This window comes from Thamnophis sirtalis, unplaced genomic scaffold (assembly GCF_051295495.1).
Source record: "Thamnophis sirtalis isolate CommonGarterSnake01/CBP01778 unplaced genomic scaffold, rThaSir2_p1.2 scaffold_10, whole genome shotgun sequence".
Taxonomy (NCBI): Eukaryota; Metazoa; Chordata; class Lepidosauria; order Squamata; family Natricidae; genus Thamnophis; species Thamnophis sirtalis.
In genome coordinates this window covers 46,340,604-46,364,323 of record NW_028261390.1, presented here as the reverse complement: position 1 = coordinate 46,364,323, position 23,720 = coordinate 46,340,604, and the positions used below count along the sequence as shown (strand labels likewise).

General features: G+C 34.7%; 2 protein-coding genes across 5 annotated transcripts in view; one reads left to right on the top strand and one right to left on the bottom strand.

The window, feature by feature from the left end:
• Positions 1–112: 112 nt before the first annotated feature.
• ANKRD37 (ankyrin repeat domain 37) lies at positions 113–8,025 on the top strand. Of its 2 annotated transcripts, none has more exons than XM_087724525.1 (6): positions 113–255; positions 3,733–3,920; positions 4,061–4,213; positions 4,782–4,873; positions 5,904–6,136; positions 7,454–8,025. In XM_087724525.1, exons 2-6 carry the CDS (start codon positions 3,894–3,896, stop codon positions 7,483–7,485), a joined length of 537 nt encoding a protein of 178 aa, XP_087580651.1. In that variant the 5' UTR covers positions 113–255; positions 3,733–3,893; the 3' UTR covers positions 7,486–8,025. The 2 variants fall into 2 exon arrangements, with proteins under 2 accessions (XP_087580651.1, XP_087580650.1); XM_087724524.1 differs by having other exon boundaries at positions 120–255; positions 3,262–3,920.
• Positions 8,015–23,720, bottom strand: part of UFSP2 (UFM1 specific peptidase 2) — a 16,903-nt gene continuing 1,197 nt past the window's right edge. For 2 of the 3 annotated variants that reach the window (XM_087724517.1, XM_087724518.1), the window contains exons 2-12: positions 22,558–22,636; positions 21,918–22,101; positions 21,759–21,822; positions 21,297–21,454; positions 20,076–20,268; positions 18,785–18,931; positions 15,169–15,333; positions 14,012–14,136; positions 12,055–12,131; positions 9,461–9,585; positions 8,015–8,276 (exon numbers count right to left, since the gene is read on the bottom strand). In XM_087724517.1, the coding sequence (XP_087580643.1) occupies positions 8,190–8,276; positions 9,461–9,585; positions 12,055–12,131; positions 14,012–14,136; positions 15,169–15,333; positions 18,785–18,931; positions 20,076–20,268; positions 21,297–21,454; positions 21,759–21,822; positions 21,918–22,101; positions 22,558–22,636 (1,404 nt within the window). In that variant the 3' untranslated portion in view covers positions 8,015–8,189. Of the gene's footprint in view, positions 8,277–9,460; positions 9,586–12,054; positions 12,132–14,011; positions 14,137–15,168; positions 15,334–18,784; positions 18,932–20,075; positions 20,269–21,296; positions 21,455–21,758; positions 21,823–21,917; positions 22,102–22,557; positions 22,637–23,720 lie in introns of those variants that run through there. The other variant, XR_015697900.1, reaches the window with a different exon arrangement.

Below are 23,720 nucleotides of genomic sequence, written 5' to 3'. Positions count from 1 at the left end.
TTTCTTCCAAACGCGTATACAACATTTGATACAGTCCTGAAAACAACCTGAATGAGTCGTATAAAGAGATGAACTTGTGAATATATAGGGAGAGCGACTCAAATACCAAACAATAATGAGGGGAAGGTGTAGGAATCCCCATTTATACTTGACAAATCTTGTCTGAAATAATAGCAATCTAAAGGCCAAGGGAAAAGTAGAACTTGGGAGATACGTTAACAGTGCTCAGCAGAATAATTTTATAGCACTTTTAAGGTTTGTTGGTAGCACATTATTTTGGTTTTTGGATAGTGTTATTGATTTTAATGAATTACTGGGAGTCTGGCAGCATACAGACTTAATAAAGTATTACCTTATTTTAACGCAGGCAGTTACAAGCATTTTCTTGGCAATTAATCTAATCAGATTCAACCATAATTGCTTATTATCCCACAAAAATGCCTATCCAGCAATAAAAAGGGAACAATATAAAATGTATAAAAAGAACCACTCCAACCTCAGAAATTCAAAAATATCCATAACACTTACAAGCTAATTGGGCTGGAAGAGAAATGTTTTTCTTGGTGTACAACCACAGAACTGGGAAAAGTTTATCTTTACATTTCTATTTAAAAATTAACTATTGAAATCTAAAATTTAGTTGCTAGATAAATGTAATGATAAACATATAAAAACAAAATTTGATTGCTGCTTTCACCAGAAGTTGATCTTGACTTGAGGGCATTGTACCTATTTTTTTAACAGATAAACCATTACCTTGAATATATTCATTTCCTTGCAATAAACAACATGCTAAAATTTTGAGGCATTAGTACAGGTAATCCTCAACTTACGACCACAATTGAGCACAAAATTTCTGTTGCTAAGCGATAGATTTGTTAAGTGAATTTTGCCCCATTTTGCAACCTTTCTTGCCACATTAAGGGAATCGCTGCAGTTGTCACATTAGTAACACAGTAGTTAAGTGAATCTAATTGACTTTGCTTGTCAGAAGGCTGCAAAAGATCACATGACCCCAGGGCACTGCAATCATCATAAATATGAGCCAGTTGCTAAGCATCTGAATTTTGATCATGTGACCATGTGGATGCTGCAATGTGAAAAATGGTCATAAGTCCCTTTTTTCAATGTCGTAACTTTGAATGGTCACTAAGCAACTGTTGTAAATCAAGGACTACCTGTAATAACCTTCTACAGTGTTTTGTTGGAAGCATTGTAGTGCTGTTAGGCTTAAAGTGTATAAATAATCCCTACATCCACAATGTACAATCAAAATATGGCTCTCCCTGGGGATACATGATGAATTCTCTACAGCTTGGTGAAATATTTCTCTTCCCCAAATCTGCAAGGAGTTTCAAAATATCCTGTCTTGAATGGATTTCTGCCTGCAGTATTTGCTTTGCTTATGAATAGAGCTATCTAGGTAGTTGGTTTGCTCTTTCACTAAGCTCTTTATCTTCTTAAGTGCTGGCATCTGCTGTGGTTTATTAAGAAAGACTGGGGACTGCTTTCTGCCTCTAAAGACATGTTTCTCCATTTCTCCTTTAGGGAAATATATTCTGCCTTTTTTAATATTTCCCGAAATATTTCATTCTTCTGGGATGGAGGGTCTTCCCATACTTCAATAAAGCATATTTTGATAAACTTAGAATTATTAGAATTACATGTTAGAAAAAGTTAAAGGACAAGAAATATGGGAATTTCTAAGAATGGAGTTAGCAAACATTTCCAGTCAGCGTGCGCATATATAGGAGAAGGAAGATAGCAGAAAATATATGGTTACCCCATATTTCAATATGCCTAGAGTAAATCTGTAAATCATGATAAGCATATATAGGAAACTAGAAAGAGGAACAGAACATGAAGAAAGTGGAACAGCATGAAGAAATAGTGCATATTTATAGCCTAGAATTGTAGAATTTGTCAGAAAAGCTAAGAATCAAAATGACCTAAGGGTTAGTGAAGAATGTTAAGAACAACAAAAGTCCCCCCCCCCAGGTAGGTTCAAAATACAAACAATAGAAAATAATTTATAGCATAGCTCCTCAGTGCAGATGGTAATAGAATAATAACAAAATTACTCAACTTCTTTTTCTTCTAAGTCTATTTTGAGAACAGAATAATGCTTTCCACCGGGCTACTGTGAAAGTTTCCACCTCGAGCTTGTTGGAAACAGAATAATTGACCTTGAATTAGTTCGTATATTCAGGCTAGATGTACTGTAAATGAATCTGAAGTACAGTATAGTGATCATTAAAAATCAGCCTGAATTTATTTGGAACAAATCACATTTCACTTTGGGTAACTTCTCCAAAGCAATGACAAGATAGTCTATATTAGCAAGGTAGATGACTTATAAGATGGATGACATTTGATGGCATATTAGGTAGACTCATTGCTGGCTTGAAAGAGTATTTGGAGATGGTGCATCATCTAGAAAGAGGAGATGCCACAGGGTTCAGTCCTAGGGTTTCACACACACTAATTAATTGTTTGTGAAAAGCGATGGAAGATCCTGACCAAGCAATACTTTATCAAATTTGTAGATGACACAAAATGGGGTGTGATAGCAAATAGAGTAGAAAACAATAAACATTCAACATGATTTTGATACAATAAAGAAATGGGTTGAAATAACAGACTGACATTTAATGCAGGCAAATGAGAACATTTCGGAAAGTATATGTGATAGTGGATATCTGACTTTGTAATAATATATGTGAAAATAATCTTTGAAGAATTATAATCACAGATTATCTATACAAATATAATTCCAAGATACTTTCGTTCTCTTTGTGAAAGACAAATTGGAAACAGTACTACTTTTAGAAGGACAATGTTGAATTAAAGCTGTTTTACCAGAAAGACTAAGAGAGAAAGAGAGAGAGATTTAGCCTTTAGAAAAGATGATTGAAGAGAGAATAGCACTTTGAAATAACTGAGGAGGCATTAGATAGAAGATTAACATCTATGCTCCCAGAGTGCCAGGTACAAAACGAAGTTGCAAGAATTTGGCAGATTTCTGGAAAAAAACTTCCTAACAAAGTAGTTCACTAGATAAACAAATTGCTGAGGAAGGTGTACTTATCTTGAGCTGTCTGAAAAATTAGTCAGCTTTGTGTTTCTGTTTATCTTTAAAACTGCTGTTTGCAGACGCTGCTTTATACATTTGTAGAGTTTGTAAGAACTTTTTATTCCTTAATTTTTAAAAAGTAAATTTTGGAAGGTCACATTAAATATTAAAATTTTAATTTCTCATAGATTTATTCTTTGTTGACTGGCTTCAGTTTATTCATCTCAAATTCCCAACCAATTGATTTAAGCTTCTTGGACATTAGATCTACCCTGTAAAAATCCAGATGACTGAACTTTGAAACATCTTCTCAAGACAGACTGCAGGAACTCAATTAATCCACCCAGGAATTAACTGGTGTGTAGAAGTAGGAATGTGTTCCAAGAACTTCGAAGTAAACATCAGTACTTCTTTTGGAAGAATTGTTGTCCTTCCTTGTGGCTGGGGTAAAGGGAGGAGTTGGAAGGTAGAGCCATCAACGAGTGGACTGTTGTGTATGTGTGATACGTGCCTGGTTGCACAGTGCTGCATGGCTGCTCCACCTGTCCTCAGTCTTTCCTATGCCCTCCTATCTCATAAGCATAACAAGTTGAGAAAAGCCAATCATATCGCCAGCCAAACCGACTGGCTTGCATGTGCTCTTGTTTGTGTACGTGCAGAAGCCGGTTTGCTGCAGAGAGGGCGGGACTGCAGCCAGAGTGAGTGTTCACGAACTGACACTGCCAGTCTTAGAATCAGATACACTAGAATGCACCACGGAGCTGTGCTCAAGAAGCCTACCACCGTTTTTTTGTGACAAGTCTGCTGAAGAAGAGCAAAAATGCTACTGTGGGAAGCCAACTCAGAGGTAAGGAATACATTCTGAAAGGGTGACTATCTTGGAAATTGCACCTCTTTTGTAATGCTTGCCATTTCTTACTCCTTTGTTAATGAAAGAGTGGTGAATCCACACAAGGACTATGCTTCAAATGCTCCTCTGTTTTGTAGCCTCATGACCCGAGTCCTCTGTTGGAAGCAGGAACCGAAGTCAATCTAGCTGCTGCTGCCTTTGTTCAGTCACCAGCTCATCTGGCTGCTGGTGGAGGCCATGCCTTCTTCCTGCTTTGGCAACTCCAGACGGGAGCCAATCTGAACCAACAGGTACATTTTCAACTTTTCAGACCATGTAGCTCCAACGAAGCCTGTCTTATCCATTTTATGTTGGAAGGAACAGCCACTATCTGAGACTATGAACAAGGCAAATGTAACATTGAAGGCATATCTGAGTAATTTAGAACATTCTGTTTCACTTTGACTAGGATTGCCATTGAGTATGCAGTAGTACTAAATGAAATATCATGGTCCTGGGAATAGAAAAATATTTTGTTAAGAGAAGATATGTTTGTCTTAAGTTAGTAACTTGTTTCCAATAATATTTTTCAAAGAACAAAAATAAAACCTGTTATTTTCAAACTAAGTTTGGTCATAAATTTTAGTAAACCCAATCCAGAAGAGTGTATGTTTTTTTAGCTCATCCCAATGAAGCTTTGTTTTAGCTTGGAAATAGTATCTCTAAGACAAGATTTTGGAATTGACAATCATATTACACTTGAAATTAAGCTTATTTAACCATCACCACCATCCCTTTAAAAATTAACACTGAACGATGATGAAGTGATTTACAAATGAATTTGGATTTACAAATGAAGTATTTTTTCTTTTTATTTAGGATTGGCTTGGAGAAGCTCCTATCCACAAGGCAGCTAAAGTTGGGAGTTTGGAATGCCTCACTTTACTCGTTGCCAGTCAGGCCAACATTGAGTAAGTTCATCCTATACTGATTTTATCAAACGATTTCACTGTTTTTTTCATTAAATTATATTTTCAATTGAATGTAACGTTTTCTCCCAATCTGACTTTCTGAAAGACTGCTTGTGGCAAGCTACTCAAAATGTGAAAAAGCTTGCCTAGTTTGTTCAACTTTGAATTTTAGAGTATTTTACAAAAATATCACTTTTGCTAATTGGGTGCAAGAAGCTTCAAATTATTTTTTTTAGTAGAGAATAGGTGTTTAGGCTCCAATTCAGTACAAATAAATTTATACTTCAGTTCACAGAAATTGAGTTTAACAATATATATAACATGTATTGTAACATTGTATTCATTTATTGAATTCAACAGAACAAGCATGATCATCAGTTACTCACCTAGATTAATTCAATTTATGCATAACCAGATACTAGTCTACTTGCAATTAGTTTCATATGGAACTTATTTCCTGTGTAATACAAGTAGTCTTCAATTTACAACTACAATTGAGCCCAATGCTGCTAAATGAGAAATTTGTTGAGTTTTGCCCCATTTTATGACTTTCCTTGCTACATTTGTTATGTGAATCATTGCAGTTGTTAAATTAGGAATATGGTTGTTAAGTGAATATGGCTTCCCCTTGACTTTGCTTGTCAGAAGATCGCAAAATGGGATCGCATGACCTTGGGACAACGCAATCATCATAAAGATGAACTAGTTGTCAAGCATCCGAAGGTAAATCACATACCACGGGTCATAAGTATGAAAAATGATCATGTCACTTTTTTCAGTGCTATTATAACTTTGTATGGTCAGAAAATGAACTGTTGTAAGTTGAAGACTACCTGTACATGGTCTTTTAAAAAAAAGAAAATCTATGGATTACAAAAAGGCTTGTCAGTAGATATTCATACATTTGGGCTGTAGCATTTCAACTCAATATTGTATCCAATGTTTTTAAAAAATCTGGATGGTCTAATTGTATGAGAAATGGAAGATTGCCACTCAAATGAATTGATTTTCTTTTAAATGTGTGTTTCAGCTTGCGCAATAATAATAGTCAAACAGCAGAAGACCTTGCCCTGGCTTTGGGGTTTTTAGAATGTGCCCATTTCCTCATGAAAGTGAAACAGATTCAGAACCAGAAAGCAAGAGCACAGTATAACTCGTCCTTTCCTGATAGTGATGAATCCATCCATACTGATGCTTCGAAAAGGCAGAAAGGAGTGTGTGAAAGGAATAGGCTTATCAACAGAAAGAGGAGGAGATCAAATGGTAAGGCAGTTTCTTCAACATTTTAGTACAATTTGAGATTGGTCAAATGGATTATCTATGTAGTATGTTACACAGGAACAGAACCAGTTTCGTTAGAATCTAGGGAATGTTGATTAGGATACTCTGAATCCAAAATTTCAAGCAGACCATGCTATCTTGTCCAGATTCTGTTAATTGTGCACCATACTTCAGGAAACAGGGCATCTGCAGCAAGTCATTAGCCTCCATATGGCAGGTGTGAGGGACGGGGAGAGGGAGTGATGAAATGTATGTATGTATGTATGTATGTATGTATGTATGTATGTATGTATGTATGTATGTATGTATCTGTTACAAGGGCCAGGATCACACCCCCCCACATGGGGAAGGTGGGGGGAGGGAGATATTAGACTTGCTCCTGAATAATATTCCTAGCAGAGGGGTCTGCATTGAGTCACTGGCACCTCCCCACCCCAGTACAGGTAGTCCTTGACTTATGATGAGCAGAGAGCCCAAAATTTTTGTTGCTAAGTGATACATTTGTTAACTGAATTTTGCCCCATTTTGCAATCTTTCTTGCCCTAGTTAATAAGTGAATCACTGCAGTTGTTAGTGACACAGTTAAGTGAATCTGGCTTCCCCATTGTCTTTGCTGGTCAGAAGGTTGCAAAAGGTGATCCCGTGACCCTGGCACACTGCAACCATCATAAATAGGAGTCAGTTGCCAAGAGTCTGAATTTTGATCACGTAACTGTGGGGATGCTAAAACAGTCATGTGAAAAATGGTCATAAGTCACTTTTTCTAGTGCCATTTAACTTCGAACGGTGACTAAACGAACTGTTGTAAGTGGAGGACTAGCTGTAGTTGTAGTCTTATGATTTATTACAGCTTTCTATACCAATTTTCCCTTTAAAGTTTTTTTGTTGATAATTGCCATGCTTAATGTGATATACAGCACTTTAGGAATTTGCCATTTAGGATGCAATTTTGTACATGTTGATTTAAAGATAAATTCTGAGCTCAGTGAAAGTAATTCTAGGCGTGAATATAATGTTAGTGATAGTTTTGTTGTTAGTATTCTTTTTGCACATTGCCTAAGTGAGTACTTGTTGGAAAAGTAAGTAAAATATTATGGTGGATTGAAGGAAGTTGGATTATTATGGGAAGAATAACAAGGAGCTACATAAGCAAGAGAGACCAGCGTTGAACTGTTACCTGCCCAGATTAATTTCTAAGGCTGCAATCCATTATATTGAAATTAGATGTTGTACACATGCGCACATGCTTAATTCAAAACAGATTCTACAGCTGAAAAGCAAATCTTTCTATTTATACAGATTTGAACTCAGAGCCATGTGAAAATGAATAAACGTGAGAAATATGGATATTCAAAGCTCTGCAAAGAAAAACACAAATCTACAGCTCAATGCAAAATATTTTGAACAATGCCTTCTATGAAGGAGAGTGGGTTCTTCTTGAAGAAGATCTTTTCATACAATTTCTGCATGTGCACAATAATAACATACAATAATATTTTTCTACCATTGATTCATGTATCATTAATTTTGTGACTGGTATATTGATGTTCTTTACTCATGTGAACACACAAATAAGCAAAGCAGTAGATAGTATTCTGGCAATCAACAGATTGTTCAGATTAAACAAATATGTATTATGTTGATAAAAATGTATTCTGTAGGTGTGCCTCTGTCAACAAATTCTGTATAGAATCTTTTTGTAGTAACTTGCACTAACTATACCTTCTTATTTTTGTTGCTGCGAATCTGAGATTGCAAATCTATTCAACATTACGCTGGGAGCGTGCCACTTTCAAAGGATAGGTATAGATATGAGTTGTTAATATTCAATGACAAAAACAGGAAGCAATTCAAAATTAATAGGATATAATCAGATTTTATTTGAAAAATAATCTTGTACATAATTTGTGCTCTGAAATACTAGAGCAGTAATTTTATTTCAATGGGATTATGAGAAGCATGATATTAAATACAAATAAACCATATATACAGAAAGCAGCTAGTTTATCACAACTATATCATTCAACGAGTGTATTCAAATACATTTTGGTCGCTGAGGTAGACACAGATTATAGTAAGCAACTTTGTTCCAGAAATCTGGACCCTTCCAGCCACACCAGCCCTGTGAAAAAAGGGAAGAGAAAATGAAATTCAGTGCTTTAATCCATTGTTGATGTGTTAGTGAAAGAACTAGTTTTATGTATACATAAAAAAACCTAAATTTAAAGCTATAAATAATTACAGCGACTCAGCAGCAGATTTATGCATTTTGGGATAACAGGATTGTATTTGGTTTATGTCTCTGTTCACTGGAACGTGTTTACCATGTAAATATGGCCAATAAACTCCCAATTATATATAAAATAAAGCGAAACAGAAAACAGTGTTTGCCAGAGACAAAAAATTTTTACAAACTTAATTTGAGTAACAAATTGCCAGAAAATTACCCTGAATTGATGGATGTATCTTTGAATTAATGAAAATTAGACCTCAAATAAAGGGGATATTTAACTATTTATAGTTTAGTAAACAGAATAACAAATTTATTTGATATATTTAGCATTAATTAAATATAACAGAATGTAGCAAAAAGAGTTTTTGATTCCATTTCAAGTGTCCACTATTAGGGTTTACATCTGTCAAGAATATGCTTCATCTGATAATTCATTGAAAGAAGTTATTAAATTTATTTGTTTAAAAGACGATTAAGAATAAAGCAGCATACAAGGCTTAATCAAAGACAGAAACAATATGTTTATTTTCTTTAAACCATACACTCAGACACTATAAGCAATTCACTATTTGCCATACTTTCAATGACAATTAGAAAACAAAGGCAAACTCCAAATGGTGGAACAGTTCACCCAGATTTTTGCCTGAGAGGGTCATCCTAGTTGGAATTTATGAAAACGAGAGTTTCAACACTGTTCCCGCTATGTAGGAGAACAACGTACAAATAACGTCCTGTTCTGGCTAAAAGAAAAAAAGATTCTCTGCAATAAAGAAAAACGTGGAAATATATATTTTTTAAAACTAGTTGAAGTTCAGGTTTATTAAGTTACACTATTTCCTATTTAACATATTTCCAGTTTCTATTGAAACTGTTTCAGCAATATTCAAGAGGATTTTCACTGCATTGGTTTATGGATTAATTTAAACAAAACGTATGTCAACAGTACAGTTATATATTTCTTTTGTATATATTTTATACAAAATACCAGTATACCTAGAACAGTGAATAATATGAATACAGTGCTTTTTAAATGAATCAAAATCTCTGGTACTTAATCGTGAAGGAAGTCTCACCTTTTCTAATATAACATGCAGATCCTCGACACCAGTGTAGTGTGGATCCAGAATCAAAAATTTAATGTGCCCAGTGATCTCATTCCATGCCACTCCTAATATAGTGTGTGCCAAGACTCCACCACCTAGGAAGGCCAGAGAAAAGATAAAGCTGAAGATAAAGCTGAAGGATTATCATTGGGCCACCAATATACACAACTTATTTTCAGTGTCCTTTGCTGCATAATGAACATGTCAATTCTCAATGAGGGAACTCTGTTGTGCAGTGGTTTCTTCCCTTTTAGTAACAGAGAATTACCATGAGGACTTTCTTTGGGATTAGATGTTGGTGTGTGCTTGGTATGTCATACAATGTATACAGCCTTTGGGAATGGTTGTCAACCCTGCTTCTCAACCATTTATGCCCAGTTATGCTTAGAAAATACAGGTAGTCCCCTACTTACAACTGTTTAGTGACCATTCAAAGTTACAACAGCAGTGGAAAAAAATGGCTTACCACCATTTTTCACACTTACGACTGTTAAAACATCCCCATGGTCACCTGATTTACATTCGGATACTTGATAATTGACTCATCTTTATGACACTTACAGTGTCCCAGGGTCACGTGATCCCCTTTTGCAACCTTCTGACAAAGTCAATGGGGAAGCCAGATTCACTTAACAAGCATGTTACTAATTTAACTGAAGTGATTCACTACAACTGTGGCAAGGTCATTAAATGGGACAAAATTTACTTAACCAATTTCTCACCTAACAACATAAAGTTTAAGTTCAATTGTGGTTGCAAGTTGAGGACTACCTGTATATCCAATTGAGGGCAATTCCTTTCCCAAAAGCCACAGAAACATCAATGTCAGATGCTTCATTATCTTTTATTTTGGCAAAGATCTTTTCTTCTTCTTCAGGCATTGCTACACAAGAAAGGAAGGAAAACATAGGCCAGGAGGGTTTTCCTACCCTCAAGCTGCTTGAAAACAATCTTATAAGACAATAAACAAAAATAAAGCCATGATTCTCAATTCTGTTATCTATTTTTTTTAAAAATGATTTTAATTTATTGTCTTCAATTCTGCATTGTTATATATATTTCCTCCAAAATATGCTGCACTGTCTTTATCAAAACTTATTTGATTGAAAAATATTATTCACTTTGCAATTTTTTTGCTTTCTATCCTACAAACCTAATTACTAGATGTAAATAAGATCTATTAATAAGGTTTAAACTTCATAATTTCTAAAGCTTGCTCATTATTCTTAAAGGCAAATTCATTTTGGACATTAATAGAAAAAATGGATCTTAGAAATGATTTTTTTCCTATAATCATATGGAAGAAGGGAAGGAAATTATATATATCTCCTGTATCACCCAAACCACAATGTGGTTTATTCATATGGAATTGGAACGAAAACCATCCAACCAACCTATGGTTATAGATCAAGGGTTCTTTTTTTAAAAAAAGAAAGCGGTATATGTTTCAAATCGATAGAAGATAATATTTGTAGCACAGGGTTGAACTGTGGGATCCTGGGTGCTCTCTGAGCTTTATGGTTTTCTTGCAGATATTTCATTACCAAATAAGGTAACAAACTGGTTACTTTGTGTGTGTTTGTGTGTGTGTGTGTTTCTCTGTAGATGGTTAAAGTAAAAATAATTGTAGAGTACTTGAAAAGATGTGATCAAGTAAGAAAAGCCTTTGAAAAAGTAACATAGAGATTGTTTGATATTATTAGTTTATTTGTCCTTGTTTTCCCCCCTTAAAAAAGTTTGAAAACTTGTTTTGTTTTGCTAGCCGAACTTTAAAATATTTTTGTTGTGATTACTGAAAATAGTACAGAATCATTTTCAACCACCATGAAATTTTATATAAATAATGCCAATAACTCTGTGATAATGGAACTTTTTGCAAGTCTTTCTGCATTTTTACTATGAAAGAAAGAATTGACCAAAAATAATTCTGTCAATGCTATAATCTCATTTAAAATTGAGGTTTAAATGTAATGCAGAATTTCTAAGAATAAAAATGAAGATGAGATAATTCTAGAATTGCTCTTCAGTCAATAAAAGCAAGTTTACTAATTACAATTCAAGTAAATATACCAAAGAATACTAGATGAAGAAAAGATCAGTTCTTTTTCATCTTAATTTTTCTGCTTCTTGAATTACTGTATTGACTCTGTAAACCTCAAATAGAATATTCAACTTAGACTCAATTCTGCAGAACATTCAACCTTAAACTCAATTAACATTAGGTTGCAAATTCAAATGTTAATTGGGAAACAAATCTTTACATTAGTTAAAGAAATAGAAGGAAGAATGGTACACCTTTATAGTTATCAAATAAGCAGATATTCCAATGTCTGCAATATTTCAAAATAAAAATGGAAGATCACTATGTCATCTGTAGGAGTGGAGAGTCTATAGCTCTTCATAAATTTCTTACTCCACAATCATATTTTTTTAAAAAAATGAGTAAACATTCTAACACATATTCTAAAATAATATTGTTCAGAGGAATTAAGAAACAAATGATCTTTAAGCCACCACTTTATGCATAAACTGCCAGTAAAATATTTTAAATTTTAAAAAATTACCGATCATCACTGGTGTTCCTTCAGTCTTGAAATGATTAGCGAGTTCTCTTCCTTGAGAAGCTAGTTCAGATCCCTGGCTACGAAAAAAAATATTAACACTAATGCTAGCACTAACTGGGATGAATGGTAATTTAGCACTGATAATTTGAAAAAAGGAACAATGAAATATAGCAACCCCCATTCTCAGATTCATAAATTAGAATCAAATCAAGTCATCTCTGTGCAACCTTTACCACATAACTGTCACAAAATAGTCAAGAATCTATGATGTTTCACCTACTACCTAATATAATGTTCAGGTCTTAATCAATTTATTTACTAGATAGTAGATCTTCCATCCAGCATTCCTTCCTTCCTTCATTTATCCTACCTTTTGTTGAGGAGCCTAGGTGGCATACATAGCACAACTTCCTGTCATTTCCCCCCACAAAAGTGAAGTAGGTTGGGCTAAGAGGGAATGACTGACCTAAAGTCACCCAATGAAATTCTCTAGCTGAGAAAGGAACTAAACCAAGTCTTCCTGGTGCCAATCCAATCCTACATACTACATCACACTGGCTCTTATCTGGGCAGTGTTGATATGGATCCACTAATATAAAGTTGTGAACTGGAGAAGGGTTAGGTGTGAAAAGAGTCTACATAATATTCATTTGCCTATAAGGAGACAGATTAAGTGACACGCCATAGCATTAATTCTGAATAGAGATTACAGGTAGTCCTCGACTTACAACAGTTAATTTAGTGATCATTTGAAGTTACAACAGCACTGAAAAAAATGACTTATGACTGTTTTCCACATTTATAACTATTGCAGCATTTCCATGGTCATGTGATCATATTTATTACAGCTGCAGTGTCCCAGGGTCATGTGATCATCCTCTGCAACCTTCTGGCAAGCAAAGTCAATGGGAAAGCCAGATTCATTTAACAACCATGTCACTAACTTAAAAACTGCAGTGATTTACTTAACTGTGGTAAGAATGGTCTTAAACTTGGACAAAACTCACTTAACAAATGTCTCACTTAGCAACATAAATTTTGGGCTCAATTGTGATCATAAGTTGAGTACTATCTGTATAGAGCTTGATTTTTCACTTGGAAGATGTTTTGGTATTGTTTCCTCCTATAATGTTTTATTCATGAAGGTCTAAATAAAATTATATACTACTCATACAGTAGCTAGGAAAAAAGGAAACATTATGCGTAAATTTCACTATACTAATTATTACACTAACAGTAAAAAATTAGGTTGAGTAAAAGTCATTACTGAGCAAAATAATAGTTTGTTAATGCCCTAAAATTAACTGTCCTAAAGTAATCTAGAATTAATAGGTTTCTGTAGGGTTTTACTACTCAATAACATGATAAAGTGAAAAATGAGTACTCATGCAAAGATTGATTGCAAATTATTGGAAAACTAAGATCTTGGCTTTATCTGTCGTTTAGCAGCCCATAAGTACAATCTGTTTCTTTAAGAATTTATCTACAAATCCTTATTTATCAATCACTTTATTTTTATACTGGTAGTCCTCAACTTACAACCAGTCATTTAGTGACTGTTCAAAATCACAATGGCACTGAAGAAAAGTGACTTATGATAGGTTTTTACCCTTATGATCATTGCAGGATCTCCATGGTCACATGACTAAAAATTGGGCACTTGGCAACTGGCATGTATTTATGATAGTCTTGGGGTCACAAGATCACTATTTGTAACTTTCCCAGCCAACTTTTGACAAGTAAAGTCAATGGAGGAAATCAGATTCACTTAACACCGCATGATTCAGTTACCAACTACAGTGATTTGTTCAACAACTGTAGCTTTAAAAGGCTGTAAAATGGGATAAAATTTACTTAACATCTGCCTTGCTTAGCAATGGAAATTTTGGGCTGAAAACTGTACTGGATATAAAAGTAAGCTAACACAAAATTGTGGGTAATTACTAAGTAATCTTACCTGACAAAGAGTATCTTTGAAGTTATCCCTAATAGCTGACTCAGCACAAGTTGCACTTCGATAGAACCAATCCATTGGCACGATCCAACAAAGTTGGGTGGCTTGTCTCCAACATTAACAAGTGCCTTCAATCATGTCACAAAAGAGATATGGAATAACTCAGTTGCACAGAATTCTATCAAATCCAATTCAGTAGAGGCCAGGGCTAAGAAAGGGATTTTATTTAAAAAATTAAATTACCCCCAGTGCTTCATACAAAATGAATGCATAATATGTTTCTTGGGCTATTTGCTAAGTACTAGCAGGTCATTCGCAAAATCACACAAATGTCTCACATTTGAATTGCTCCTCCTAGAGTTTATTTATAGCTACTGCGGGATCATTATTAAAATGTAAAAAGTAGAAAACCAGCCATCAGGTAGTCCATCCAGCGAACCTAAACTGAAACCTAAACTGACACAAATGAGGAAAAGATTTAAAGCTTGGCGAGAAGCAGGCTTAAGCAAAGATTTGGAAATCTTATGAATTACTGCAGTAATGGAGCACATTTAGAATCTAGAATCTGGAACAAATAGTTAAGACAGGACACCATCAGAAGACTGAGAGCTACATGTGGACACCAAATGTACAGGGGTGTCTGTGCTGGGAGAAAAGAAAATAATCACAATGTTGCAGTGCAAACTCCACTGCTTACATACTTGGGTGCAACATTGCAGTGCAAATATAAAATGGAAATGATTAGTTATGGGACTAGAGAATACTTGCCATAACAATATTTAAATGTAATTAATTATATGTAAATATAGATGAAATCAAATTTGATGTTTGTCCTGATCCCAACGCCACCAATTGTCTATACCAGTGGTTCCCAAACTTGGCAACTTTAAGACTTGGCTGGAGAGCTGGCTGGAGAATTCTGGGAGTTGAAATCCACAAGTCTTAAAGTTGCCAAGTTTGGGAACCACTGGTCTATACTGTATGGCACCTGGCTTGCCCCCAAAGCCAAAGATGCTGCCCACCGCCAAAGATGGCCCTCAGTCTAGAAAAGGCCAGACGCCACTGATTTAGGACTAGTGTGGGCAGAAGTTCTTAAATAAAATATTCCTTCAGGAGCAGCTGTTTTCTGCAGAGAATTCAGATTTAGAAAACATCTATACCTGTTGTATCTCCTTGTGTGTAGGGATTCCTCTGTCTGTGTACCCCTGATGCTTGAACCAGGAACAAACAGTCTGTAGAGATCGATAAGCACAGCCCCATCCATTATCATCAATACAATCTTGCATGTAATGATGATAACTATATGTGCCGTACACTAAATACACCTGTGTCCAAAAAAGAGAGCACAATTTGTACATGTCAGAATAAAAATATTTGCTTTAGAGTTAACATGTTGCCTTTGAGATATATAAATATAATGAAAATGAAGATAATTTGTAGTTACTGACTCCATATTTGAAAGGCTATTCAAGCTAATGAATCATAAAGTTAAGTTAGGGAAGAAGTCTGCAAGTGGGCATTAATGATGATTAAGATGATGGAATGAATTTATCTCTCCTTCTGATGCTTCCAGATGGAGTAGTTGCTATTAGAAGATACCATGGCAGTTATGTTGTCAAATTAAAGTTCTGGAGCAAGGATTCTCCTTAAAAAGCAAGATTTACAAAAAGACATTGTTCTTGATGAACTTTGCAAGATTTCCCAAGATCTCATCAACCTCTCTTGAACAAATATGAATCAAAAGAATGTAATAGTAATGATGGTTGGGTATCTTTAATTTCTTTTTTTAAATATTTTTTTTAATTTTTAATTTAAAACAAATACAATATCCTTCTTTACATGCTATAGAAAGTGTATCAGTTGGTTACAAAAAGACTTTCATGAATCTCTTCCACAGTCAAAAAACATTTCATATTAACTTAAGTATTTTAACTCAAATATTTATACATGTCACCATCATCATCTCTCCATTTTCATTTGACTATAATTGTTTAAGCTTCCTTCATCATAAAATATACCAAAATTTAATACATAACCACAACCTTTCAATTACTTATTTCTAAAATCCTCCACTAACACTAAATCCTTATGTCCTATTCTAGCTAAACATCCTTAATATTTAATAACAAAGTTTTTTAATCTTCCTTTCCAAATGACTGTTTAAAGTTTACATCCAGTTTCCTTATGTTATACCCATATCTATATATACATTGTTATTCTTATCCCTCCTTTATTTGACTATATCTTATAACATAACATTTTCCCCCAATAATCAAAACTTTAATTGTATCTAACTTAGTTATTTTTTTAAATTATTATTATTATTAACCTTTGTGTATAGGGATTGCTAATCTTCCTTACATGGGTGCCTTTCAATATTCATATCCAATTATACTCATCATAACACTACATATTGTATACATTAGTAACATTATCAGTTATTTATTTAAGCTATATCTATTATCAATAAATTTCACTAAGTTTAACTAGTTTTAACTTATATTCCTCCATCTATCAACCTGTATCTTTCCAATAGCAAAACAGTCTCATATCTTCTGCCATTTGTGGTGCCAGTCCTCTAATCATCTTCTTGGTCAGCTTTGTATAGACTTCTCTTAGCAACTCCTTGCTTGTAAGATCTCTTATATAATCTTGATGACCTCTTTCTGTTTCCTTATTCAGCTTATCTTTGATTGTCAGCAGTGTTATCAATGCTTTTGCTAATAGGATTTCTCTCTTTAAGTCCATAGATTCTTTAGTTTTTTCTTCTTCTGTATCTTGCCCTCTGGAATAGATTTCCTCTCCATTTAATTCCTCTTTCAGTATTCCATTCTTTCCATTTTCAGAGACAAACCAATCACCATAAATATCAGCAGGTTTAATGTCTTTATATTCATTTTCGACTTCAATTTTTTGAGTTTCAACCACCCCGTTTTGCATTTGACAGACATCCTCAATTTCTTCATCATATTTTATTGTTATGTTATTGTTATTCCAGTTTTTGATCTATTCTTTCATATATATTTGATAACTTCTGTATTTCTGAAAGTATCTTTTGCAAACTTGAGACTTCTATTTTCTTTGGAAATTGTGCCATTCTAACAAACACAGCTGCTAGCTTGGAAGGTTAATAAAATTAAAGCATAGATTTACAAAGAACGTTCTTTTCACTTTTCTCTGATTAGAAATATACTTCAAAGGGACATCTGTGTGCTTCCCTTCTTATCACTCTCTGTAGCCAAGCAGTAAAATCTTGCATTGCCAAGTCAAAACAATCCGTGAAGAAAAAAAAGTTTCATTTTCAATACACAAACTTCAATCAACAAATCCTCCCAGCGTCCAAGCAGTGGTAATACTGTTGAAAATATAATTTTCTTTTGTATCTTTTTTGTATTTCAAGTTAGAAAAAAGAGTCCAATCTTTAAATGAATTAGAAAAATACCCACAGCAATGAAAGAGGAAAACTTTAGTCCATAGGTTACAGAGAACAATAAAAGAAAAAATAGAAGAAGAAAACTTAATCAATCTGTTTCAAAAGGCTTGCATAAATTCCATCCATGAAGATAGCATTTAAAAAGTAAGATAACCACTGTCCAAAACCATTCCAAATTTAATTCTGCCACTTGTTTCTTCTATTCTCCAATTTAGATTAATTTTAAGTTTTTATAGGCAGTCTCTTTTTAAAACAGTAAAAAGTTCCTCACCAGCTGGAAACACTTTCTATTTCCATATCCTTCCATTTTGGTTTTGCCCCGACTTTGTCAGCCTTGGCTGGATTTTTTGTCGCTGGCTTGAGGAACCTTTCTTGCTTCTTTCAGGGATTTTGCGATATCCCTGAGGTCAGCAAGACATATTCTTCCTGTTCACCGTCTCTTTGGGACGGTTTAGGTCCGATTGGATCACCCAGCTGCAAAAGTATTGGCTGCGGTCTCAGAGCATTGAGACCGCACGTCCATCTTGTCTCATATCTTTAATTTCTGTTATTGTTGACACAGAAACAGAGAAAGAAAAATCTGCAGCTTCTGTTCTCAGTTTCTACTTATATCTGTCCTAGGGCTTTTCTGCACTGTAACTTTCAACTGCTTGAGTTCCATGAAAAAAGCAGCTGGAAAGGAAGCCAGTTTAAGAAATCCTTTTTTGCCTTCCACCACCCTTCCCATTTCTTCATTCTGGCCACTCTGATGGCCAAGGTTTCTCTTTGGACTGTGGTCACCCTGGCTATCATTGGTGGATCCTCCAGCTTCTTTTCCTCTCCCACCTCTCTCAGCGAAAGATGATGCCAAATGTCCTTCTTTTAAAATGATATTTTAGAAGGGGTGAGGTGGGGATGGGCAGTATTTCATGGCTAAAAAGGAAACTTGGTAGAATTCTTGTCAATTGAACAGTTTTTTTTTAAAATAAGAAACTGTATTTCACAAATCGCAGTACTAAGAAATTTTCCCAACCCATCAAAGGTGCAGCATTTCACAATCAGCAGTCCAGTACAATAGCTATCAAAGGTGGGGATTGGGTGGTGCATATACCTGCCAGAGCAGCAACCACCAAATGGAACAGAAATATTTTTTTGGATGTAATAAAAGGCAGCGGGTAAGTTGGGCTGTTCTGGAACGGGAAAATGCTACTTTGGGTGGGTGGAGGTCCCCATCCCAGCAGCCAATGGCATCATTCATTTACCCTTCTCCAAAGATTGCTGGGCTGTCCTCAGTGCAGGGGCAAGCAGGAAGTACAGCCATTAGACTTGATATTAGAACAAGCAAATAAAGAAAGGAAACTCACCATACCAGACTCTATTCCAGGTGGATTGAGATGTAGATGTGGGTTTCTGAGATAACCATCTTTAAAAGATTCATCAGGAAAGTGATAGGCATTAGCTCTTCGGAAATAAGGCCTATCAAGCGGTAGATTAAATTGTCCATGTAATTCCTAAATGCAAGACAAACATGAACGAGGATGAGCAAGTAAATCAATAAAAGATCCAGACATTTTTCCCTGTTTTATAATGACCATACTTTCAAAATTAACATTGTTTTTATTATAGCTTAGTGAATTTTAAAAAAACAGCAGGTTATAATATTAACCACTTTTCCCATGGTGAGTGAGTTTATTGAGAGATTACTTTGATATTTCTGATTCAGTAGGGGGCCATAAAGCTGTTTGCCTATATTGGTATAATCAAAACAATTTAGAAAATATAGCATACCAACCAAATAAAAGAGAGAATTGAAAGAACTAAAAAATCCATTTCAGAACGAGAAACCCATCACAAGTTTTAGGTGTGAAGAAAAGAAATGACTTTAATCAGTGAGGGAGAGAGGTAGTTCCAAATGCTGATTGATAGATAATAAATAATCTAAGGGGCAATTTTCCCCCACTTAAGAACTTAAATATTGTAGTCCTGCTGAATCAGGCCAAGCAAGGGCTGTATTTGTCAACATTTTGTTTTTCACACTTGCCACTAGATAGTTCTGGGGTGTCCACAAACAGGAAGTGCACTTAGATCTTTTCCTAATGTTATTCCCACTACATTTGGAGATCTGCAGCCACCAGCTGGAGGTAACTCTGAGTCAGTCTGCCCTTCAGTAATGTATCCAAACTATTTTTAAAGCCAATCAAGTTAGTGGCTGTTACCAAATCTATAATAGAGAATTCTGCAGAATAATTGTGCACTGTGGAAAGAATAGACTATAATCTGTCATGCTGGTCCAATGCTGAGGACCGTATTGATTGAAAACATGCAGAAGAAGCCTTCATTCTGCAGTTGATAGACAATGGCTAAAATGATGATGATGAATTGTGCACTGTATGAATAAGTGCTTTCCTTTGTCTATTGTAAATTTCCTTCCCTGAAATACATGCAGCTTCCTGCCCCATTCTTTTATTTTTTTAGTTTCTTTTACCCACAAAAAAGTAAAATATCATACACAGAACCCATGTGTTAGAATCAAATCAACTTTTGAAATTCATACCCAGAAGAGGGGTAAAAGGGAATTATATATTAACAACCTTATTTGATTTTATGATCTATAAAAGTTTAATAACTATAAATATTTTGCTTAACATCAGATACCTTTCGGTAAGTCTCCAGCTGATCATCAGAAATGCCTGTAGGAAACGAAACTGTTACTAGATGCTTTTTTCCTGGTAACATGAAATGAAATTGTTCAGGCACCACAACTGATGTTCCTTTCATATGTTGCAAAATGCATCTTTCCATATCTGCTAGCTGCGTGTGAATTGCATTCACTAGGAGGCTTCTTACACTACAAAACAACAAGAAAGAGTAATTTCCCCCCATATGCTCTTCATTCAATTTTCTACACTGAGCAATATCTATAGACATTATATAACATATACTAGTAAAGATGTTTATCAGTGTATGGCCTGATTTACATTCTTGGTCTCCAAATAGATTTATATCTGCCTTTTCATTCATTGTAAGAGGTGGCTCTATGGTAATACATTCATATAGCAAATCTGTAGAACTAACAACAAGTTTTCAAAGAATCTGACTCAGGTCCTAATCCATTTTAGAAAAAGGTGCAGCATTTTGTCATGAAACATTTCAGGATTCTGCAGATGAAATCAAATTTGGAAATGATAGATTTGGGGATATCAGGCAAAGTATTTTATATTGTTCTTCTAAACATTCTTCAAACTGTAGTTATTGAATTACAGCAATTCATTAGTAACATTACTCCAGCTAGAACATGCCACTGAGAGGTAGGCTGTTGTAAAGGACAAGTTACTGTTAACAATCTATCCCATTTTGAAGGCACTGCCAAGAATTTGTAGTACATACAAAGTTTGAGGTAGCTTTGAACCTGAATGTTTGATATAACAGTATAACGTGCCACATTTGTATGGAACTTGCTCTATGGAGACCGAAGTGTGGGAATTTTCACTCCAAGTGCTCCAACTGTGAATTCCCTTAATATTTGACTACAGCTGGCAGAAACTTTTTTAATCTGAGGCATCTATCACTTTTTTTAGTTAAATAGTGGTGCTGTGTATTTCTGACTCAGCTGTGCCTTATCATTGTTTTTAATTCATCACAACCTGTTTTTGAATGGTTTAATGAAAAGGGAGTCAGCGATTTTTAACAAATAAATGAGTGAAAATGCTACCCAATATCCTAAATCGATGAAAGCTCTAAAGGAGAACAAATCTAGGTTAATGTTACATGCCTGAAAATTCTACTGATTTGGATATTTGAATGCAGATAAAACTGCAACAGAAGCAAACTAAAAGAAATCTTAAAAATACGTACTCAGTTATATAACCTACTTACTTGCGCCATGTTTCTTCAGGAGAAATAGAGACCACAACATCAACTGGTAATGTCATGCTAATATAGTGATGCTCTTTGCTTTCCTTTTCAATTACTGGAGCCAAAGGCTCTAATGAGGTTGTAATTTCCAACATGAGATCAATATTTACTATTGATGGCTGAAAATAAAAAAGACTTTAATGTACAAATCATAATCTAAATTGCTCCAAAGTTTCTGTTTCCTCTAACAGATTGTAGAAAAATGTTAGATCAGAAATGTGGCAAACAGGGAATCCCACCACTTTCCCTAGAGTCAATTTCCAATATAAATTAAATAACTCAATATTGATTCTAAGAGAAAAGGACTAAATATATTATATTTTTCACAAATACTTGCCTAATCAATAAACAAATTTGGAAATAATGATTTCTTCACATTTCATAGAAAAGTACAACTGCATCAAAAAAAAAATCTATACGTACCATCTCTCGTAACTTTTTATCTTTCTTTTTTGAAAATCTCTGCTTGGTGCCCTCTTGTTCAAATCTGGAAAACAATGCCAAATGATTGCATCACAACAAATTATTATACCATCTTCATCTCCACCCACAAAACCATTATTTTTGTCTAGCCATACTCACTGAATAAACTGTAGTATCTCCTTGCAGGCAGAGTCATCTGAAAGCTCAGTTGCCATGGAGTTCATCCCACTATTTGGCCACAAATATACTGAGCTATGACAAATCCTGAATACCAGCACGTCAGAAGCCAGTTTAGCTGAAAGATCCTTGAAAATGTATTTGAGTGCCTCTTTTGTGGACGAGTCTAAAATAAACAAAGAAAAAGAAAAGAAAAATACCCAGGGAATTAGCTGTAGTTTTTACATAGTAAGACTAATTTAGAAAGAAGAAAAGGAACAATTGTGAGCTTATCCATTAACTGAAGAGTGAAAAAAGTGTTCTCAATTAAGCATTTCAACTAAAATAATTTCCTAAATAAGAGCAGAAGACCTGTAAAATGAACTGCATAGACATTGGGGCTTTGGTCCTCAATAACTTGGGAAAGGAGAAAGTTCTATTAAGAAGAGTGGGACTGCTTCTGAATGAATCAGCACAGTTGTACTATTCCAAAAAGAGAAGAATAGAGTAGAGAAGGGCTTCTCATATTAACTTTGCTAAAACAGTTTTTGTTCATACAGTAGAATCAATATTTTAAACTTTTGTACAGGAAGATTCTTTATAGTATAATGTAACACAGCATTTTGTATTTCTACAGACTCACCATCAGTAGTGGCTAATTGAAATGCAAAATCCAAGCCTCCTCTTATTCTAAAAAGTATGTCCATGGTGTCTATGATGACCTATTGAAGTGAGGAGAAAAAAAACACCACCAAAGTGTTTCTGGGTTGAACATTTTCACAAATTGTCATGGCTATTGAATCAAAGATTCAAACCTACCATCTGAAAATGCAGCAACTGAATGATTTTCAATTACCATGGGTTTTTTATCCATAACTGGTTAAATAAGACATATTAGGCTGCACATTATCCTGAGCTATCAAAATATAGGGACTGAATTCACACAACACATTGACCCAAGGTTAGGGATCTTCCAAACCATTCTGACTGATCAAGGTTTTGGTGGGTCTGACAATAATACAAAGTGTGGGGGATTTTGGTACCTATGTGAAAGTGACTTCTTGTTTTTATCTCCCCCCCTCCCTGGTTTTGTGAAGTTTCTTTGTTTTTTTTAAATGTTAAACCTAATTTAGAGTTTCCACTATAATGTTCCTTGCTTCAGAGTAGTAGCTGCCAGTCCCTATTCTACTATTTCTCAATCAGGTGTAGGCAGGATGAATATATCTTTATTCACTTTGTCTATATGTTATAGTTGTTAAGGGGAAGTTTGGCCTTGATCAAAGACCAAACATTTGCAGAAACATTAGCAACATCTAATTTATTTGGAGTCCAGTTATGTAGTAGCACCTAGTTGATTTAATCTTTAATCTGAATAGAATTAAATCTCATTAGTATTTGAACAGACTACCAGAAAATCCCGGACCAGGAATTTGAAAAAAAATATTCTGGAAGAAAGTCAATAGTGAATTACTTCCATATTCCTACCAAGAAAATCAAAAGGAGTTGTCTGGGAAGTCACCAGGAGTTGAGCTCAGGAACTTCATGTAATTAATTTGGAAATAAGTATAGTATTCTTTTATTCCAGTGGAATTTACTTTTAATTAAACTTATAACAAATAGAAACCAAGAAGCAGCATACCCAATGCTATTCCAAATAGTTGTTCTACAGCTATTTACATAAGAAAGCATGGCCATCATCAAGACAGAATTTCTATCACAAGCTGGGCATTATACAGAAAGATTGGAGCTAATCTGGGTTAACTTTTTGGGGGGAAGAGAGCTACTTTATTGAACTAAACAGATTAA

Excerpts from the sequence above, each read along its gene's own strand:
- ANKRD37 (XM_087724525.1), top strand. The coding sequence starts at position 3,894 with ATGCTACTGTGGGAAGCCAACTCAGAG. Across the intron at positions 4,874-5,903 it reads GCCAGTCAGGCCAACATTGA|CTTGCGCAATAATAATAGTC; the intron begins GTAAGTTCATCC and ends TGTGTGTTTCAG. Across the intron at positions 6,137-7,453 it reads AAAGAGGAGGAGATCAAATG|ATTTGAACTCAGAGCCATGT; the intron begins GTAAGGCAGTTT and ends CTATTTATACAG.